The sequence below is a fragment of the Bubalus kerabau genome, chromosome 17 (assembly GCF_029407905.1).
Source record: "Bubalus kerabau isolate K-KA32 ecotype Philippines breed swamp buffalo chromosome 17, PCC_UOA_SB_1v2, whole genome shotgun sequence".
Taxonomy (NCBI): Eukaryota; Metazoa; Chordata; class Mammalia; order Artiodactyla; family Bovidae; genus Bubalus; species Bubalus kerabau.
Window position 1 is genome coordinate 67,651,561 of NC_073640.1, and position 17,886 is coordinate 67,669,446.

The 17,886-nt window shown below is 59.7% G+C and overlaps 1 protein-coding gene across 2 annotated transcripts; it reads left to right on the top strand.

Annotated features, from left to right (window-relative positions):
- The first annotated feature begins 1,558 nt into the window (after positions 1 to 1,558).
- Positions 1,559 to 15,114, top strand: TTYH1 (tweety family member 1). 2 transcript variants are annotated; one of them, XM_055551855.1, is made up of 14 exons: positions 1,559 to 1,684; positions 4,624 to 4,802; positions 6,639 to 6,750; positions 7,561 to 7,781; positions 9,534 to 9,629; positions 10,900 to 10,972; positions 11,526 to 11,601; positions 12,065 to 12,120; positions 12,273 to 12,365; positions 12,693 to 12,785; positions 14,009 to 14,151; positions 14,279 to 14,324; positions 14,518 to 14,598; positions 14,708 to 15,113. In XM_055551855.1, exons 1-13 carry the CDS (start codon positions 1,559 to 1,561, stop codon positions 14,554 to 14,556), a joined length of 1,353 nt encoding a protein of 450 aa, XP_055407830.1. In that variant the 3' UTR covers positions 14,557 to 14,598; positions 14,708 to 15,113. The 2 variants fall into 2 exon arrangements, with proteins under 2 accessions (XP_055407830.1, XP_055407829.1); XM_055551854.1 differs by lacking the exon at positions 14,279 to 14,324 and having other exon boundaries at positions 14,708 to 15,114.
- Positions 15,115 to 17,886: the final 2,772 nt, after the last annotated feature.

Here is a 17,886-nt window from a genome sequence, read left to right on the forward strand (position 1 = left end):
TGACTGGCTGGGTGGTGGTGTTGAAGTGGCCGGGTCACCCCTGCTTCCGCCTGTATCAGTGTGACATCGGTGGATTCCTGATAAGACTCAGCAGACATAGTGGCTGGAAAAATACTTTATAAACTGTAAAATGAATGACAAGGGGCAAGGTGATCCTCATGCACATGGAAGTAATGATTAATCAGTTTAGAGAGGATCTTTAACACATGGGAGGCATCCTTATAAAGATGCGAAAGTGAACGTGAAGTCATTCACTCATTTCTGACTCTGTGACCCCGTGGACTGTGGCCTACCAGGCTCCTCTGTCCATGGGATTCTCCAGGCAAGAATACTGGAGTGGGTTGCCATTTCCTTCTCCAGGGGATCTTCCCAACCCAGGGATTGAACCCAGGTCTCCCACATTGGAGGCAGATGCTTTAACCTCTGAGCCACCAGGAAAGCCTATAAAGATGGGAGGGGTCCCCAAATAGATGAGTAGGGTTGTTGTTCAAGTGGGAAGAATCCTTCTACACTTATAAAGACATGTGAGTACACACTCCAGAGTGGTCTGTACACAGACATGTGGGTACACACTCCAGAGTGGTCTGTACACAGACCTGTGGGTACACACTCTGGAGTGGTCTGTACACAGATGTGTGGGTACGCACTCTGGAGTGGTCTGTACACAGTCATGCAGGTACGCACCCCGGAATGGTCAGTACACAGACATGTGGGTATGCACTCTGGAGTGTTCAGTACACAGTCATGCAGGTACGCACCCTGGAATGGTCTGTATACAGTCATGTGGGTACGCACTCCGGAGTGGTCTGTACACAGACGTGTGGGTACACACTCCACTGTGGTCTGTACACAAACCTGTGGGTACTCACTCTGGAGTGGTCTGTACACAGACATGAGGGTACGATAGGCACTCCGGAGTGGTCTATACACAGTCATGTCGGTAGGCACTCCAGCGTGGTCTATTCACATAGGGAGGTTTGTGTAGAGAAGCTGTGTCCTTATACAGACTTGAGTGGGAGAAGGATTTTCACCCAAATGGGTTACAGGTGAGAATACGCTCATAGCAGTGAGGAATTTTACTGATGCAACAGACCATTCTTGGTAACTGATCCTTATTTGTAAAACGCTGTGCAAATACTGGCGACCTAGATAGGAAGGTTCTTCCTGAAGATAAAGGGATCGTGGAGCTGTAGGGTGGTACGACAGTACGCGCGGCCCTCTGCTGGATGTCGCTGTTCAGCCCAGCCCTGCCGGGCGCCTCCGGGAGCGAAGCGGTGCAGAGCGCGGGCCGCAGGTGGCGGTGGCCCCCGAGGGAGGGGGGCGCGGGGCGCCGGGCTCGCGCTGCCGCAGTGCGCTCCGCGGCCGCCAGGGGCAGCACCGGCCCTGCCCGGCCGCGCCGCCCCCCTCCTCCCCCAATCTCCGCCCCCCACCCCCTCCCTCCCCCCGCGTGCTCCCCCGAGCCCCGAGCCCCGTCAGACCCCGCTCAGCCCGCGCCCGGCTCCGCAGCTCAGGCGCCCGCAGCCCCGGCGTCGGCCCCGCGGAGCCTTCCCCGGGGGCCATGGGGGCACCCCCGGGCTACCGACCCTCGGCTTGGGTCCATTTGCTCCATCAGCTGCCCCGCGCCGACTTCCAGCTCCGACCAGTGCCCAGCGCCTTCGCGCCCCAAGAACGAGAATACCAGCAGGTGGGAGCGGTCAGGGGGTCTGTGGTGTGGCGGGGGGTGCGGGGGGGGGGTGCTCCAAAGCTTCTGGGTCCCGCGGGAGAAGGGGCTGGGGACCGATTCCTGTGTTCTCTGGGGGTTGGGGCCGGGCCTGGACTTTGGGGTACCCTAGGGAGCAGGATCGTGGTTACCCGTAGCTGGAGGTTCCCTTGGGATGGGCGCAGGGAGCCAGACCCCTAGCTCCTTAAATAAGGTAGGGGCTGGGGCCTGGGCCCCAGGGTCCCAGAGGAGGGAGGGGACGGGGGGGGGGGGGGGGCCGTGGATTCCCGGGTTTCAGAGAGGATGCCCGGGAAGCCGGCCTCCTGGGTCGTCATCAGAGGGGTCCACCGCGTCCTAAAGGTTGACCCTTCCCTCCTTGGACCGGGGCAGTCCAGTTAAACATGTCCCAGTTCAGGCGGGACCCAGGAGACAGGCGCTGGCATGGTGGAGGGGAAGAGGCTGGGGGTTGCCGCGCTTCTGGGAAAGAATCGAAGCCTGAAATGGGGCAGTGGGTGTGAGGGGTCTTAGGGCCAGAGCTGGGAAAACCACTTGGAGGTGCTGGGAGAGGAGACCTCCAGCCAGTCCCGGGACGGGAGGGGCGGGGGAGGAGGGCTGGGGACGAGGTTCGTTTTGGGGGCCAGAGGGTGGGGCCGGGTGGGAGCCTTCAGGAAACCGGAGTCCCTGGGGAAGGGGGCCCAGCCTGGGTCACGCCCCACTCGGGGCGAAAGAACGGGGTCCCCTGACCCAGTTTAATTCAAGTCCTTGACTTTGAGATTAATGAGCAAGGCTTGGCTGAGCTGGGGGCGGGGCGGGGGTAGGGAGGATGGTGGAGCCTTGGGTGGGTCCCGGGCTCTGCCTGTGAGGTCTGGACCTCTCCGATGGTCCTGGGAAGCTCCCGGGACAGGGGGCTGGGGCTTGGCAGGCCTCGGAGTGGGGGGGGGGGGGGTCCCAGGAAAGCGGAGCGGGGATGAGTGCTGTGTTCTGAGCTATTTGGGTCATGGCTGGACTGAGCCGGTAAGCAGCTCCTCCCCGCCCGCTTCTCGCCACCCTCTCCCCACCACGCGGCCACCGCCAGGCCCGCGCCCACGGCCTCCGGCTTGCCCAGCCCGGTCCACGGACACCTGCTCACGGCCAAGCAGACCTGCCCACGCCGGTGCCTACTCGGCCACCGCCAGAGGCACTTGGGGAGACCCACTGCGCCCCGTTGTCAACAGTCAGGGTGACAGCTCTGGGACCCACCGGCAGGAGGGGACATCGCCCCCTAGGGAGAGCGCCCTGAGGACACAGCTGGGAAGATAATCAGGGGCTGGGCACCACTGCGCTGGGGGGCACACTCACACCCAGCCAGACACACATTCGCACACATGCATTCACACACAAACACACTCACATTTGCACACATATACACCTATATACAGGCCTCCCAGGTGGCGCTAGTGGTAAAGAACCCGCCTGTAATGCAGGAGACATAAGAGACATGGGCTCAATCCCTGGGTCAGGAAGATCCCCCGGAGGAGGGCAGGGCAACCCCCTCCAGGATTCTTGCTGGAGAATCCCACGGACAGAGGAGGCTGGCGGGCTGCAGTCCATGGGGTTGCACAGAGCTGGACACGACTGAGTGACTTAGCAAGCAAGCAAGCACACCCATATACAGATACACATTCTTGCAAGACTCACACATGCACACACATATATCACTCATGTAGGCACACATTCAGACACTCATGTGTTCACACACACTGACACCTACATTCACATACTACCTCTTTCACACACACACACACACACACACACACAAACACACACCCTACCACCACCAGAGACTACTCACGGATTCTAGGAATTGTGCTCAGAACCGCACAAGTGCATACAGATCACCCCCTCACGCCTGCAGGCGCAGGCACTCCCATAAAGACACACATGCACACTCACCTACACGCCCAGCACACACACCCCAGCGTGAGGACAAGGCAGAGCCAGGACTCAGCACTCGTGAGTCCAGAAGTCTGGGTGTGCTGTGGCTGCTGCCCCCGAGTGCTGTGTGGCTGAAGGGAAAGCGCGGCCCCTCTCTGGGCTTCTGGGCAGAGCCCAGAAAGGCAGTGGAAAACCCTGCCTCCGACAGGAGCGCCCCGTCGTTGTGCAAGGCTCTTCTGGCTGCAACCACGGCTCCTCTCCCCACCTCTGTCCTCCCACCTTTGGTTCTGTCTCCGTCTCCATCTCTCTCTTTCCTCTGAGTCGCTCCTTCCCCCCACCCCCGCCCATCCTGGATGAGTCTCCCCCATCCTGCCTTTCTCTCCTCCCCGCCTGCTCGGCCCTCACACTCTCAGCCTCCCCATCCCCATCTCTGAGTTGTGTGCACAGGCACACTGTCAGGGAGGCTGTCACGCCCTCCCCCTGAGGCCCGGGGTGACAGACTCACTGTGGTGGGTGTGCAGAGCTCAGCCCCTGGGGAGAGTGAGCAAGCAGGGAGTGGGGAGGACCAGCGGGAGGAGGGAGGAGGAAGCCTGCCACCCCCAGCCTCAGACACACCACCAGGAGCTGCATCCCCCCCACCAGCCCCCTGATCCCCCACGGTTCTAGGGTCCAGGTTTCTTCGTGTCCTTGGATGGGGCTTCGTCCCAACTACCTGGTTTCTCTGGGGAGGAAACTAAGGCTCAGAGAGGGGATGGGCCCTCTGAAGGTCACACAGCCTTTGGAGGGTAGAGCGGAACTGGAGCCCAAGACCCGGGCCTCCCAACTGGAAGCGCCCTCCAACCTTAAGTTGCACAGCCCCAGCACAGACCTGGAAACCACGGGGTGGGCTTGCTGCTTATCTCGCCAGGATGCCCGCCACCTGCACTGAGATCTCAGACACAGCACCTCCAGCCACTTGGGGAGGGCATGCAGAGCCCCTCTGACGCCCTGTCACCCCCCTCCTTCCCCAGGCCCTGCTGCTGGTGGCGGCCTTGGCAGGCCTGGGCTTGGGCCTGAGCCTCATTTTCATCGCTGTCTACCTCATCCGCTTCTGTTGCTGCCGGCCCCCCGAACCCCCCGGGGCCAAGAGCCCCCCGCCCGGGGGAGGGTGTGTCACCTGGAATTGCATCGCTGCTCTTCTCGTCGGCTGGTAATGGGGCCCCAGGGTGGGCGGGCAGGGGGACAGGGCTCCCCAAGCTCTCTATCAGCAGCCTTCCTGGTGGCATCCCAGCAGGGAGACTTGCTCTCCCATTCGATGGATGGAGAAACTGAGGCCGGGAGAGGAGACATGACTTCCCTGGCAGGATGGGGTAGGGGCTGAAGGCTGGGCAGTCAAACTGCTGGGGTTGCTGTCTCTGAGTGGAATAGCTGTGTGACCTGCGGGAGTGATATAACTCCTCCAGGCCTCAGTTTCCACATCTCTAGAATGGGTACTGTTGTCACACCCACCTCCCAGTTGTGGTGTGAGTGAGTGAAATGTTCAGTGCCTGGTCCCCAGCTGGGCTCTGTAAATGTGAACTAGTGATGTCATTCATTAACTCATTGATCCATTCATTCAGCAGTTATTTCCTGAGTATCTACAACAGTACCAGGGGAGCCTGACCAAGCCAGACAAGGGCCCTGCCCTCATGGAGCCAGTGATGGCCCCGTCAGGGATGGTAGAGGGATGTCTGTGATCCCGGAGCAGACCCGAGCTGGCCTGACTCCTTCCCACGGTGACCTCACTTGACTCAGAGTTGTCATGACCAGTTCTGAAGAGGGAGGCTCAGAGAGAGGCAACTTCTCAAGGCCGCCTGGGCCAAGTGGCAGAGTGCAGATTCAGACCCAAAAGCTCCTGGGAGCCCAGGGCCGCCTCCTGGGACACCAGCAGAGCGGAGAGGGACAGGACGCCTGAGGAGACACCCTGTGCCCAGGGCTATCTCTGCGGGCGGCCCCTCCCAGCAAGGCACCCCCACCACCCAGGACAGACCAAGGAGGACAGACCAGGGCGCTCAAGATCTGCCCCTGGAGTGGGGACTGGGGGCGGGCTGGGAGGGCCATGGCCAGAAAGATGGTTCTGCCACCCTGCAGGGAGCCCCCCCACCCAGTGTGGGGCTTTGGGGTGTGGGCGGGGGCGAGGGCTTCCTCCTCAGGCCCTCCGACTGGGGAGGTGGACAAAGGCCCCGCGGGGGAGCGGCCCGGCGGCCCCGCGGCCTGGGAACAAGAGCAGCTTTGTGGGACCGTGGACAATGGGTAGCGGCCGGTGTCCGATCCCAGGGCTGGGGGCGGGGCGCTGGGAGCCGTGAGGGCGTCCGGGCCTCCTCCGCCCCAGTGCGGCCCTGGCTCCCCTCCGCAAAGGGCCACAGTGCGTTGGGGGTGGGGGGAGATTGGAGACCGTATTCAGGCCCCACAATGGAGCTCTGTCTGCTGGCAACTGAGGTGAAGGAGGGGGCGCCCTGCTTCTGGCCCATCGGCCCACATTCCCTTGCTTCCCTCCCAGCTGTCCAGACACTTGGGTCCCCAGGGGAGGGGGAAGGCTGGGAGGTCCAGGCTCCGGGACCCCCCAGGAGGTGGTGGCTCCATGGAACCCCCAGGAGGCGGGGCAGAGGACGGCTGGAGCCTGAAGGGACTGACGCTGAGGACCCTGGATGTTTGGGGAAAAGAATAGAGGGGCTGCGGGTGGGGCTGGCAGACCCCAGAGGTGAGAACTCCCCACTCTGGGGCTGAGCACAACAGGGGTTCACTCCGGGGAGGTGCGAGTTAAATCTGGGGGCCCCCTCCCCGCCACCTCTCCACCCACCATTAGCATCACAATGACGTCCCTGGGCCGGGGGAGTGAGACTTCTCGGTTACCTTGGCAACCGGTGGGGGCCAGGCTGGAGACTTTGCTTTCCCACGAAGGGCTGAACCAATGGGATGGGATGGGAGCCGCGATTGGGTGTGTGGGGGGGGGGCGGCCCCCAGGGTCCCAGGACCGTTTGTGATTTCCCTTCCCTCCTCCTCTTAGCGCTGGCATTGGCGTCGGTTTCTATGGCAACAGTGAGACCAGCGATGGGGTGTCCCAGCTCAGCTCTGCACTACTGCACGCCAACCACACGCTCACCGCCATTGACCACCTGGTGAGGAGACCAGACACGGGCCAGACCCTAGACCCACACCCAGACTGCTTCCCCACACCTGGCCAGAAGAACCCCCCTCCCCACCCCCAGGAAACAGGGTCTGAACTCAGAGCTGAGACCCCAGGTTCAGACTGTCAGGTTCCAACCAACATGCAGATCTCAGACTGTCCACCCAATGCTGACAGCCAGGCAGGGCTCCATGCATGGCACCCTCAGAACCTCAGCCCAGATGTGGGACTAGAGACTCAAACCCAGACCCCCAGACTCACTGCATCCCCAGCCCTGGGCTTCAATTCACAGCCCAAACCATTCATACACTAAACACCAAGACCCTGCCCTCAGGGCAAATCCAGGGCCAGAGACCTGGCCCCTGACCAAGTGCGAGGCAGGAGACCTGAACGCTGAGACCCAGGACTCAGCCAGGAAGGCTTGCTCTGACCCCTACGATTCCAGACGTGAGGCCGAGACCCAGCCCGACCTCAGACCTTAGAGTTCATGTCCAGTTGCAGCCCTGGGCCACGGAACCCAGACTTGCGACCCAGGCTCAGTCCTAAGATGCCAGGCTTCATCTCAGCCCTGGGGCTCACCCTCTCACCTCTCCAACTCCGGAAAGAAGCCACAGAAGCACACATGCCAGACCACAGGCCCCCTCCTTCGCTTCCTGCATCCTCAGATGCCCTAGCGCCCGATCCCAGACAGCCAGCCCTGCTCACTCCTGCTTCACCCCCGCCACCCTGGCCCCTGCCCTCCTGCCCAGAGGACACCCTCCCCTGACTCCAGACGCCTCCCCACCCCTACCCCCGCGCCCAGGTGCTGGAGATGGTGGAGAGGCTGGACGAGGCCGTGAGGACGGAGCTGACCACGCTGGAGGAGGTGCTGACGCAGCGCACGGAGCTGGTGGCTGCCGCCCGGGGTGCCCGGCGGCAGGCGGAAACCGTGGCCCAGCAGCTCCAGGGGCTGGCCTTCTGGCAGGGGGTGCCCCTGAGCCCCCTGCAGGTGGCCGAGGATGTGTCCTTTGTAGAGGAGTACAGGTGGGTGGCCTCTCTTCCTGTCCTGGGTGGAGAAAATTAGGCAGGAGATGAGAACAGGAGAGTCTGGGGACAGAGGTTGGCAGTTTTGGGGGTGTGGGGACGGTCATTCCAGGAAGGCCACACGGAAAAGGTAACATTTGAAGGAGGGGAGAGAACCAGTTATTTGGACATCAGACAGCCACCCATCTCAGCAGCCAACACGGTGGAGTCCTCGTCGTTTCGTCCACTAGGAATGATTTCTTTGGTTCATCTAACACCTGGGGCCCAACCAGACATGGGGGCAGAGAGACAGGGAAGACTTTTGTCCTAGATTCTGTGCTCCAGCAGGGAGGCAGACCCGGGTTGAAGCAGCCCATAATTTGGATGCCCACCGTGGATATCAGACAGGCCTGGGTCCCAGTGAATTCAAGTTCTGGGTTGTGACCAAGTCCAGGGGCCAGAGCTCCATTTCAGCTGTTGGATACACCCAAGAATCTACCTGCAATGCCAGAGACGCAGGAGATGTGGGTTTGAACCCTGGGTAGGGAAGATTTCCTGGAGGAGGGCATGGCAACCCACTCCAGTATTCGTGCCTGGAGAATCCTTTGCACAGAGGAGCCTGCGGGGCTACAGTCCATGGGGTCGCAAAGAGTCGGACACGACTGAGCGACTGTGCATGCGTGCATGCGTGGTCATTCATGCATATGAGACTGTCTAGCACTTGGGAGTCCTTCAGGGGACTTGGCCAGTTCTCCCAGAGGGAAAATTTTGCTGTTCATGGAGGGTAAGGACAGAAGTGCCATCTGCCCCGTGAAACCAGTGAGGCTGGAGCACGTGAGCTGTCAGTGGCCACATAGGGAACCTGGAGGTCAGCTGGAGCCACTGGGCCCAGCTTCCCCTTCCTGGAGACAGCCTGACCCTCCCACGGTCCGGGAAAGGAGTGCACAGTCAGTCCCCACGGAGGCCCGAGCAGAGGCTGCCACGGAGAAGGTGGCGGCTCCCTTGCCACTCTGCCCACGTGGGGACCTTTGAGAATGCTGCTATTAATTGAGCGTCTCCCATGGGCCAGCACTGTGCTGTAGCTTCCCGGGCTTTGTCCTCTGCAGTCAGAGTGTCGATCATTAACTGATACTGAATTCTTCGGTACCCTTTAGAGTTCCCTGATTCGTTTTCAGGCTAACGTTTAGGTGCACCCACATGCTCGGCACACTCCTTGGTGCTTTATGGGTTCTCTCAGCCTTACGACAGCCTTAGGAAGTAGGTGCTGCTGTTCTCCCCAAGAGTTACCAAGGGGAAACCGAGGCACAGAAGCTGTGGGTGGGCAGGAAGCGGAGGGGTTGGCGTTGTGGCCCAGCCCATCTGCCTGCAGACGCAGAGCCCTTGGGTTGTGCCCTGTGATGCTGGATGCAGGCCTGAGAACAAGTCCCGCTAAGACGCTCCAGCCTGGGGTGGAGGGGCTGGGGCTCCGAGAGGCCAAATCTCCGAGAGTGCCAGTCACAGGGCTCGTGCGTGGCTTGGTGCGGGTGCGGTTACGGTGATCTGCCTCAGGCCCTGTGCTCTAAATGGCGATAGTGACCGGCCCCCTGTGCACCCGTTTCAGAGATGAGCTTGGCTGAGGCCTGGAGACTGGCCATCAGGGAGAGCACAGAGATCCAGGCAGAGGCGGGCCCTCGTGGGGTGCTGTCACCTTCTGCCGTGTCCCACTCCAGGAGCCTGGGCACCCGAAAGGCTGGGTTGGCTGCTTCTGCCTCACGCCTGTTGCCCCCTCCCCAGGTGGCTGGCCTACGTCCTCCTGCTGCTCCTGGAGCTGCTGGTCTGTCTCTTCACCCTCCTGGGCCTGGCGAGGCAGAGCAAGTGGCTGGTAATCGTGTAAGTCCGGGTGGCCTTCCTGACAGTGGGGAACATCACAGGGCGAGATCCCACAGTGCTCTTGTGAGAAGGGCCGCCGCCGGCTTTCCAAGGCTCACGCTGGTTTCATTCCCTTGTCCCACAGACCTCAGAGAGTTCCTGGGGTGGGCGGGCACGTAGGGACACAGAGCGGCCCAGGAGGGGCTGGGGCAGCAGACTGTCCTTGTCACAGGGAGTGCAACAAAGTCCCAGAAAAGAAATAACAGTAATAATGCTTGTGCTGAGGTCGGGGGCAATCACTGCCCCCTTTGGTTGCCATGACAACACCGAGACCCGAGGTGCCCTCAGAGGTCTGTCTGGCCGGCAGATGAGGGCAGAAGGCTGTCACGTGGTGCATGGAATTAAGGACCACACTCTTACTGAAAGGTTCATTCTGTATGCCTGATACTCTTCTGGAACCCTCGCGTTGACCTTACGAAGAGGTCCTTCCCGTCTCCCCATTTAACAGAAAGGGAGACTGGTGATCAGAGAGGTTAGGTCACTTGCCCAGGGTTGCACAGCCAGAAAGTGCTGGAGCTGAGATTCCATCCAGGCCAGCCTATCCCACTCAGAGGAGCCCTTATATCCTCTCTGGCCCTGAGAGGGTCCACGCTGGCACCCACCACCATCCCCATGCTCCCCCCTGGGGTGAGCAGGCCTGCTGTTCCATCCAGGCCCTCCTCTGAAGTTTGGAGATGGTAAACATGGTGGGCGGTCTGGGACTTGGGGCCAGGCCTTCAGTTTGACCCCCTGCAGGCACCCTTCTCACTAGCAGACCACCCTCCAATGATGATCCATCCCCCTGCAAAGAGAAAAACCAAGAGGCGATTTCAGCCCTGGAGCTGAGACCACTCCTGGGCTGATTGGAGGCTGACCAATGGGTGAAGCTGGGAGCAGGCTCCTGCGGAATTCAGAGCTGGGAATTGGGGCCCCAGGCTGGGCAGTCGCCCTCCCACGGTCCCACAGTCCGGGGCAAGGCGGGGCAGACCTGGGCAGGAGCTGCCCACACAGGGCCCTTCTCACTGCCAACCCCCTGACCCTGCCCCCCAGTGGGGCCAGATGTTCAGTTTGACGTCACCACCTACGGGCCCATCCTCTCCCTGCCCACTGCTCTGCCCCTAACTGTTATTCTCTTGGCTCCAGAGGTTGGTGGGGGAAGGGTAGGGCTGTGATGTGATCTGGGGTGGGAAGCGGTGAGGTGGGAGATTAGGAACCCCAGAACTCCAATCCCACCCCTCCTCCCCCACTACAGGATGACGGTGATGAGTCTCCTGGTTCTGGTCCTGAGCTGGGGCTCCATGGGCCTGGAGGCAGCCACAGCCGTGGTGAGCACCAGGGGTGGGGTGGGGTGGGGACAGGCACCTGGGCTCCAAGACTCCAGGGGCTGAAGGCCCCTGACTTCCAGGCCTGGGGAGGAGGGGAACAGAGGCCTCAGATCCTGAGAGACAAGACTTAGGAGACAGGCTTACAGGTTCTGCGATTTGAAGCCAGTGTCCTAGGTGCTGAGGGTTCTGGAGTTCTGGACCCCTGGGTCTGAGGAGGACGGGCTGGGGACCTGGACCCCCGGGTCTGAGGAAGAGGGGCTGGGGGCCTGGACCCCCGGGTCTGAGGGGGGAGGAGGGGCTGGGGGCCTGGACCCCTGGGTCTGAGGAGGATGGGCTGGGGACCTGGACCCCCGGGTCTGAGGAAAAGGGGCTGGGGGCCTGGACCCCCAGGTCTGAGGAGGAGGGGTGGGGGGCCTGGGCCCCCGGGTCTGAGGGGGGAGGAGGGGCTGGGGGCCTGGACCCCCGGGTCTGAGGAGGAGGGGCTGGAGGTCTGGACCCTGAGGCGTGTGAGGTGGGGGCGTGTCTGTCCAAGCCCCCTCTGTGCTGCTCTCAGGGCCTCAGTGACTTCTGCTCCAGTCCAGACAGCTACATCCTGAACCTGACCCAGGAGGAGACCGGCCTTGGCTCAGGTGATCACACCTCCGGGTGCACGCCCTGCATCCTCAGGCCTCTACGCCTGCGGTGGGGTGGGGGTGCCAGCCCTGCCCAATTCTGCCCAGCAGAAGCTCTCAGCACCTGCCCTAGCGAGCTGGAAAAGAGGGAAGGGATAAAGACGCTGAGACAAGGGATCAGGGAGAGGGGCGGGCTAGGCCACTTGGAGAAAGTGGGTAGCCCAGTTGGGTCAGGGCAGGTGCAGAAGCAGCCCTGTGGGGTGTTCAGATCAGCGCGTTCGGGCTGTGGCTGCAGCAGAAGGGAGTCCGCTGGAGCAGAGGGAGTGGGGGCTCGGAGGGCTGGGGGGCTCGGAGGGCGAGGCCAGCCGGACCACAGGAGGGCTCTGAGAGGGGAGGGTGGAAAGTGTGGCCCTGCCCCACCGCCTGTCCGCGGGGAGGATCCCGGGGCTTACGGCCTCCCCCGTCTTCGCTCCCGCTTCAGACATCCTGAACTACTATTTCCTCTGCAACCAGGCCGTCTCCAACCCCTTTCAACAGGTTAGGGCTGCGGGCGAGGGAGCCGGGGGAGGAGGGTGCGGCTGGGGCCTGGATCTAGGGACCCTGGGGTGGGAGGAGAGGAGGCGGGGGGTGGGGAGGGGGCGGGGGTGGTCAACCGCTGGGCCCTCCTCTCTCCCTCCGTCTTCTCGCAGAGGCTGACTCTGTCCCAGCGAGCTCTGGCCAACATCCACTCCCAGCTGCAGGGCCTGGAGCGGGAAGCTGTGCCCCAGTTCCCTTCTGCGCAGGTCGGCGGGCCGGGTGCTCCCCGTACATCCCAACTCCCAGACGGGGAAGGGGGCGGGGCCTGGAGCGGTGGGCGGAGTCTTAGGAAGGGGCGGGTCATCGGTTGTGGGCGGGGCCCGCCTAAGGGGAAGGCCGAGGGCTGTGAGTGGGGCCCCGGGGTGTGGGGCGGGCGGAGAGGCGGGGCCTGAATGTGTGGGTGGAGTCTTAGGAAGGGGCGGCTCGGCGGTTGTGGGCGGGGCCCAGGACGTGGGGCGGGCAGAGGGGCGGGGCCTGGTGCGGTGGGCGGAGCCCGGAGAGTTCCTGGAATAACAACCCCCTTCCAACCACAGAAGCCTGTGCTGTCCTTGGAGGAGACGCTGAACGTAACAGAAGGAAACTTCCACCAGTTGGTGGCACTGCTACATTGTCGTGGCCTGCACAAGGTGACCCCTGTCTCCCTCCCCAAGTTATGCTCCCAGGGGACCCTCTGCCTGGACCCGGAAACCTAGGCCTCTCCATGTGGCTTCCTGCCCCTACCCTCAACAACCCTTCCTCCAGCAAGTCCTTCTGGACTCCAAGCACAGCTCACGCTAGCACGTCTGCTCCCGACTGCGGCAGAGCCTCTTCCCGCTCCCCACAGCAGCCCGCAGCCCAGTGAGCCTTTTAAACGCAATCTGATCTTCTTCCTCCGCTTAGAAGCCTCCAGCAGTTGCCCCAGCCTGCGGATTAAAGTCCTGGCTTCTCGCCTGACCTCCAGGGGCCCGTGTGGTTAGCCCTGGCTGGTTTCCGGCCTCATCCCTGTGCACCCCCATCCTCCCCGTCCCCCTCCTCCTCAGGGAGCGGTCATGGACCTCCCACCGCAGGGTTCCTTCCTGTCTGTACCATCTCTGCTGTAGCGGGGAGGGGAGGGGCGCCCGGTACTACTTTCCAAACCGCGGCTCTCATCAGCTCCTCTCATCAGCTCCTCGTGGTCTGAGTGACCTTCTGGGGCTTGGTTACCGAAGTTGCCCCGGCGCTTGGAGCAGCGCCTGGCACCTAGCAGGCCGTCTGTCATTCATGCCAGTTCCTGCTGAATGACTGAGAGTCCGGCATTCAGGAATCGCTGGTTTCTAGGGATGACAGCCGTGTCAGACAGTGTTTCCTGAGCAGGCGTTACCGTGCAGGGGGGCAGGTCTACGCCAGTTGTTTTGCTAAAGCCTTCTTCTCAGTGTTGTTCTAAGCCAGGGATTTTTGCCCCTGGGGACTGTGTGGAGGCATCCTTGGGAGTCTCAGCCCCCGGAGAGAGTGCTGTGGGCAGAGGCCAGGGATGCACCCCCGCCCCTCAACACACACACACACACACACACACACACACACACACACACACACAGCGTGGGAAGTGTCCGGGACGAGAAGTCTGGCACCCAATAAGGGCCAAGCTGCAGCGGCAGCTGGGCGTGGGGTGTTGGGTTCTCAGTGATGGACAGGAAGTCGTGACTTGGGGTCATGCCTGCAGGTGTGATAAACGACAGCGACCACAGCACCTATCGTGTGCTGAGTGCTTTCTGTGACAGGGGAGGAACTGTGGCACAGAGAGGCTGAGGGATTTTCTCAGTGAGGCACAGCCAGGTGGACGGTCTGGGCCATGGGTATTGCCCGCTGACCCCTCCTGTCTCTCCCGCCCCAGGATTATGGCTCAGCCCTGCGTGGCCTGTGTGAAGACACCCTGGAAGGACTGCTCTTTCTGCTTCTCTTCTCCCTCCTGTCTGCTGGGGCCCTGGCCACTGTCCTCTGCAGCCTGCCCCGAGCCTGGGCCCTCTTCCCACCCAGGTCAGGAGGGGAGGGGGCTGAAGTCCTGGGGGAGGGGATGTGGGAGCACTATCGAGCCACTGCTGGGGACCACGCTCTCATGGGTCCCCCTTCCTGCTTCTCTGCTACGCCCCTTGTTGCACCCCAGTGACGACTATGAGGACACAGACGATGATGACCCTTTCAACCCTCAGGTACCAGGCCCCTGGGTCTGAGGGAGGAAGGGCTGGGGGCCTGAACCCCCTGGTCTGACGGAAGAGGGGCTGGGGGCCTGGACCCCCGGGTCTGAGGGAGGAGGGGCTGGGGGCCTGGAGTCCTGGTTTGAGGGCACACATTGCCAAGCCAGTTCCCTAATCATGCCCTCCCCTGCTCATGTCTCCCTGGCAGGAATCTAAGCGCTTCGTGCAGTGGCAGTCATCAATCTGAGCCCTTTCTCCAGTCCAGACTGGAGCCTGGTCTCCGTCTCTGGTGAGTGTCTAGACTGACACCCCAGCTTCCAAGCTGGCCTCCAGCCCCTGACCGCACCTCCTTCCCTCCCTCCCACCTGCATCTGGTCTGTTTTTGCCTCTCTCTGCAGTTCCTTCCCCAGCTGCCGGAGAAGACCCCACTAATCCAGCCTCACTGGGCTCCCACCACTAACAACGCCCTGGCCACGGACACCTTAAACAGGACTGCCTCCCTGCCCTTCCCCTCTCCGTGTCCTTAGCCCTGGAAGTAAGCCCGGAGGGCAGGCCTGGGCCTAGGGCCTTGGTGGGGAGAGGGGAGAAAGCCAGCCCCGCCACCCCTCATCCCTGGAGGGATGAGAGTGTCCTCTGGCCCCCGCCACACCACAGAGGACTTAGGGCCCCTGCTCTCCACTTGCAGCACCCAACCTGGGAATGGGCTGATTTGAAATAAAAGGGAAGACTTTATTTTACAAGCAGCTGGATCCTTATTTCTCCCTGATCTGGCCTCACAGTTGGGGGTGGGGGTGGGCAGAGAGCCCATCACCTCTGCTCCCACCTGGCTTCCTGGCTCCCAGGTGTTTCTGCTCCTGTCCCGATGCTGCACCACTTTCTTTACAAAAAAAAAAAAAAATCCCCCCTCCCCTGGCACCCTATCTAAAGCAGCACAAATGTCCTGACACAGGAAGAGACGCGGATCCCTGGAACAGAAGACAGTCTAGAAATAGATCTCAGAGTGTGTGTGTGTCTGACAGAAGACAGATTTCAAGTCAGGGCAAAAAGGACTGGTTTCAAAGGAATGCTGATATGATTAGCTTTCCGTCTGAAAGAAAACAGTCTGCATACAACACGGGCAAAAAAATCCAAATGCAGACGAGTAAGGGGCTTCCCTGGTGACTCAGATGGTGAAGAATCTGCCTGCAATGCGGGAGAACTGAGTTCCATCCTTGGTTCTGGAAGATCCCCTGGAGGAGGGCATGGCAGCCCACTCCAGTGTTCCTGCCTGGAGAATCCCATGAACGGAGAAGCCTGGTGAGCTACAGTCCATGGGGTTGCAGAGTCAGGCATGACTGAGTGACTAAGCATAGCATAGCACAAGGGGACAGAAGTATTTCAAGAGAAAGGAGGAGACTCTTGTATCTCTTAGTTGTAGAGGGAGGGCTTTCACCGAGATATCCTGAAGACAGAAACAAAAAAGTAACTTATCTGACAAATTGTGGAATGAGAAAAATACCATAGAGTCCAGAGGCAGATTGACAGTCTGGGGAAAATTAAAACAACAGCAATGAAATAGATAATTCTTCATACATATAAGCTGCAAAGTTATATCCACAAATCAAGAAAAAGACCACCCAACATAAAAATAAGCAAGGGAAAAGACCATTGAACAAAATGAAAATCCAAACACCAGGGGACAGACTAAAAGGCATTCAAACCCTGATGATTAGGAAGTGAACTTTAAAACTTTGGGCGTCTCCGGTGGCTCAGCGGTAAAGAATCTGCCTGCAGTGCAGGAGACCTGGGTTCGATCCCTGTATCAGGAAGATCCCCTGGAGAAGGGAATGGCAACCTGCTCCAGTATTCTTGCCTGGAAACTCTCATGGACAGAGAAGCCTGGTGGAATATACAGTCCACAAGGTCACAAGAGAGTCGGACACAGCTGAGCAACTAAACAACAAGTTGCCTGTCTGGTGTGAATGTCCATCTGTGTCTCTGTGGGAACACTGATGGGGTTACTCCCGATGCTGAGTACTAAAGGTCATGTCCTCTGTGGAAAATAAACCAAATGTTCTCTCTTGAAAAAAGCCCCAAGGGTTTTAGGTAAAGGCCTCTTGGCCCCAAGCACCAGATGCCCAATGCGGGTTCTGCCATGGGGGGACTGCTCCATGCTTGCTAATCATTTCCATCTTGAGCACTGCAAGAAATGTTCAGGAAAGCCCTTGACGTGTGGGCCTGAAGCTGGGAAAGAGAAATGGACCATGGTTTCCAAAGAGGGACACCGCGGCAACCCACAGGTCACTCTCATGACTGAGCGGTTTGGTGCCCTGTTGAGGGGCTGGCCTGGAGGCTCTTCTAGCCGCTTTGCTCTCAAATGCTGCCCTCTAGTGCCTCTGAGTCTGTGTTCAGAAGCCGATGCCGCTGGATGTGTTGGACATTCACAGAGTACCCTGAGATTCATGCTGCCTGATTTTCCGGGAGTCATCATTAACTGGGAAGCCTGGTGGCTCAGATGCCTAAGAGACTCCCTGTAATGCAGGAGACCCAGATTCCATCCCCCGTGGAGAAGGGAATGGCTACTTACTTCGGTGTTTGTGCCTGGAGAATTCCATGGACAGAGGAGCCTGGCAGGCTACAGTCCTAATCAAGGAAAAAAACCCATTTTGGTCTAACTTTAACAAAAGTTAAATCTATTTTCATTTTCTGGGCAAAGTGGTGAAATTCAAACAAAGTCTGCAGTTAACAATATTGTGCCAACGTTGGTGTCTTAGTTTTAACAAACATACTACAGTGTTGCAGGGAAACTGGGTGTAGGGTAGGCAGGACCCTGAATTATCTTTGCAACATTTATTGTAAGCCTAAAATTGCTCTAAAACGAAGAGTTTAATTTAAAAAGTGAAGGGATGAAAAAAAAAGATCAACTGTGCTAATACTAACAAAATGACATGCATTATTAGCAAAAGTTTTTAATAACAGAAAATCGGAAAGAAATTGCTGCTTCTTAAATACCACCTACTGCAACCACAGTGACCCGCCAGTGGTAACTGCAGTGGATAATTCTATCATTCAGAACTGTGGGTGGGAACAGGATTACTGAAAAGAGTACTTGCAAGGAATCTACAGACAGGCCTTTTTAAATTGTGTGTGTGTATGTCCAGTCGTTTCAGTCGTGTCCGACTCTTTGAAACAGTCTACTATGGACTACAGCTATCTAGAGTCCTCTGTCCATGGGATTCTCCGGGCAAGAATACTGGAGTGGGTTGCCATGCCTTCCTCCAGGAGTCAAACCTGTGTCTCTTGTGTCTTCTGCATTGGCCGGCAGGTTCTTTACCACTAGCGCCATCGGGGAAGCCCTTTTTAAACGGGAGGGTCCCAGTTCTTCAGCTGGACAAGGATGGCCTTTCAGAACCTGCTACCTGCAAACATCCACAGACCTATCTCTTGACGCCAGGACCCCTCACTTCTGTTCCACCAGAGCCACCCCCGCAATTCCCAAGCTACGCCTGCTTCCCGCCCCTGTGTGTTTGCACACTTCCAGCTTCATTTCCTAGGGAAGTTCCCCTTTCCGGCAGGAGGCTGTTCTCAGGTCTTCTTT

Excerpts from the sequence above, each read along its gene's own strand:
- TTYH1 (XM_055551854.1), top strand. The coding sequence starts at position 1,559 with ATGGGGGCACCCCCGGGCTACCGACCCTCGGCTTGGGTCCATTTGCTC. Across the intron at positions 12,366-12,692 it reads CCCAGTTCCCTTCTGCGCAG|AAGCCTGTGCTGTCCTTGGA; the intron begins GTCGGCGGGCCG and ends TTCCAACCACAG. Across the intron at positions 14,152-14,517 it reads TGGGCCCTCTTCCCACCCAG|GAATCTAAGCGCTTCGTGCA; the intron begins GTCAGGAGGGGA and ends TCTCCCTGGCAG.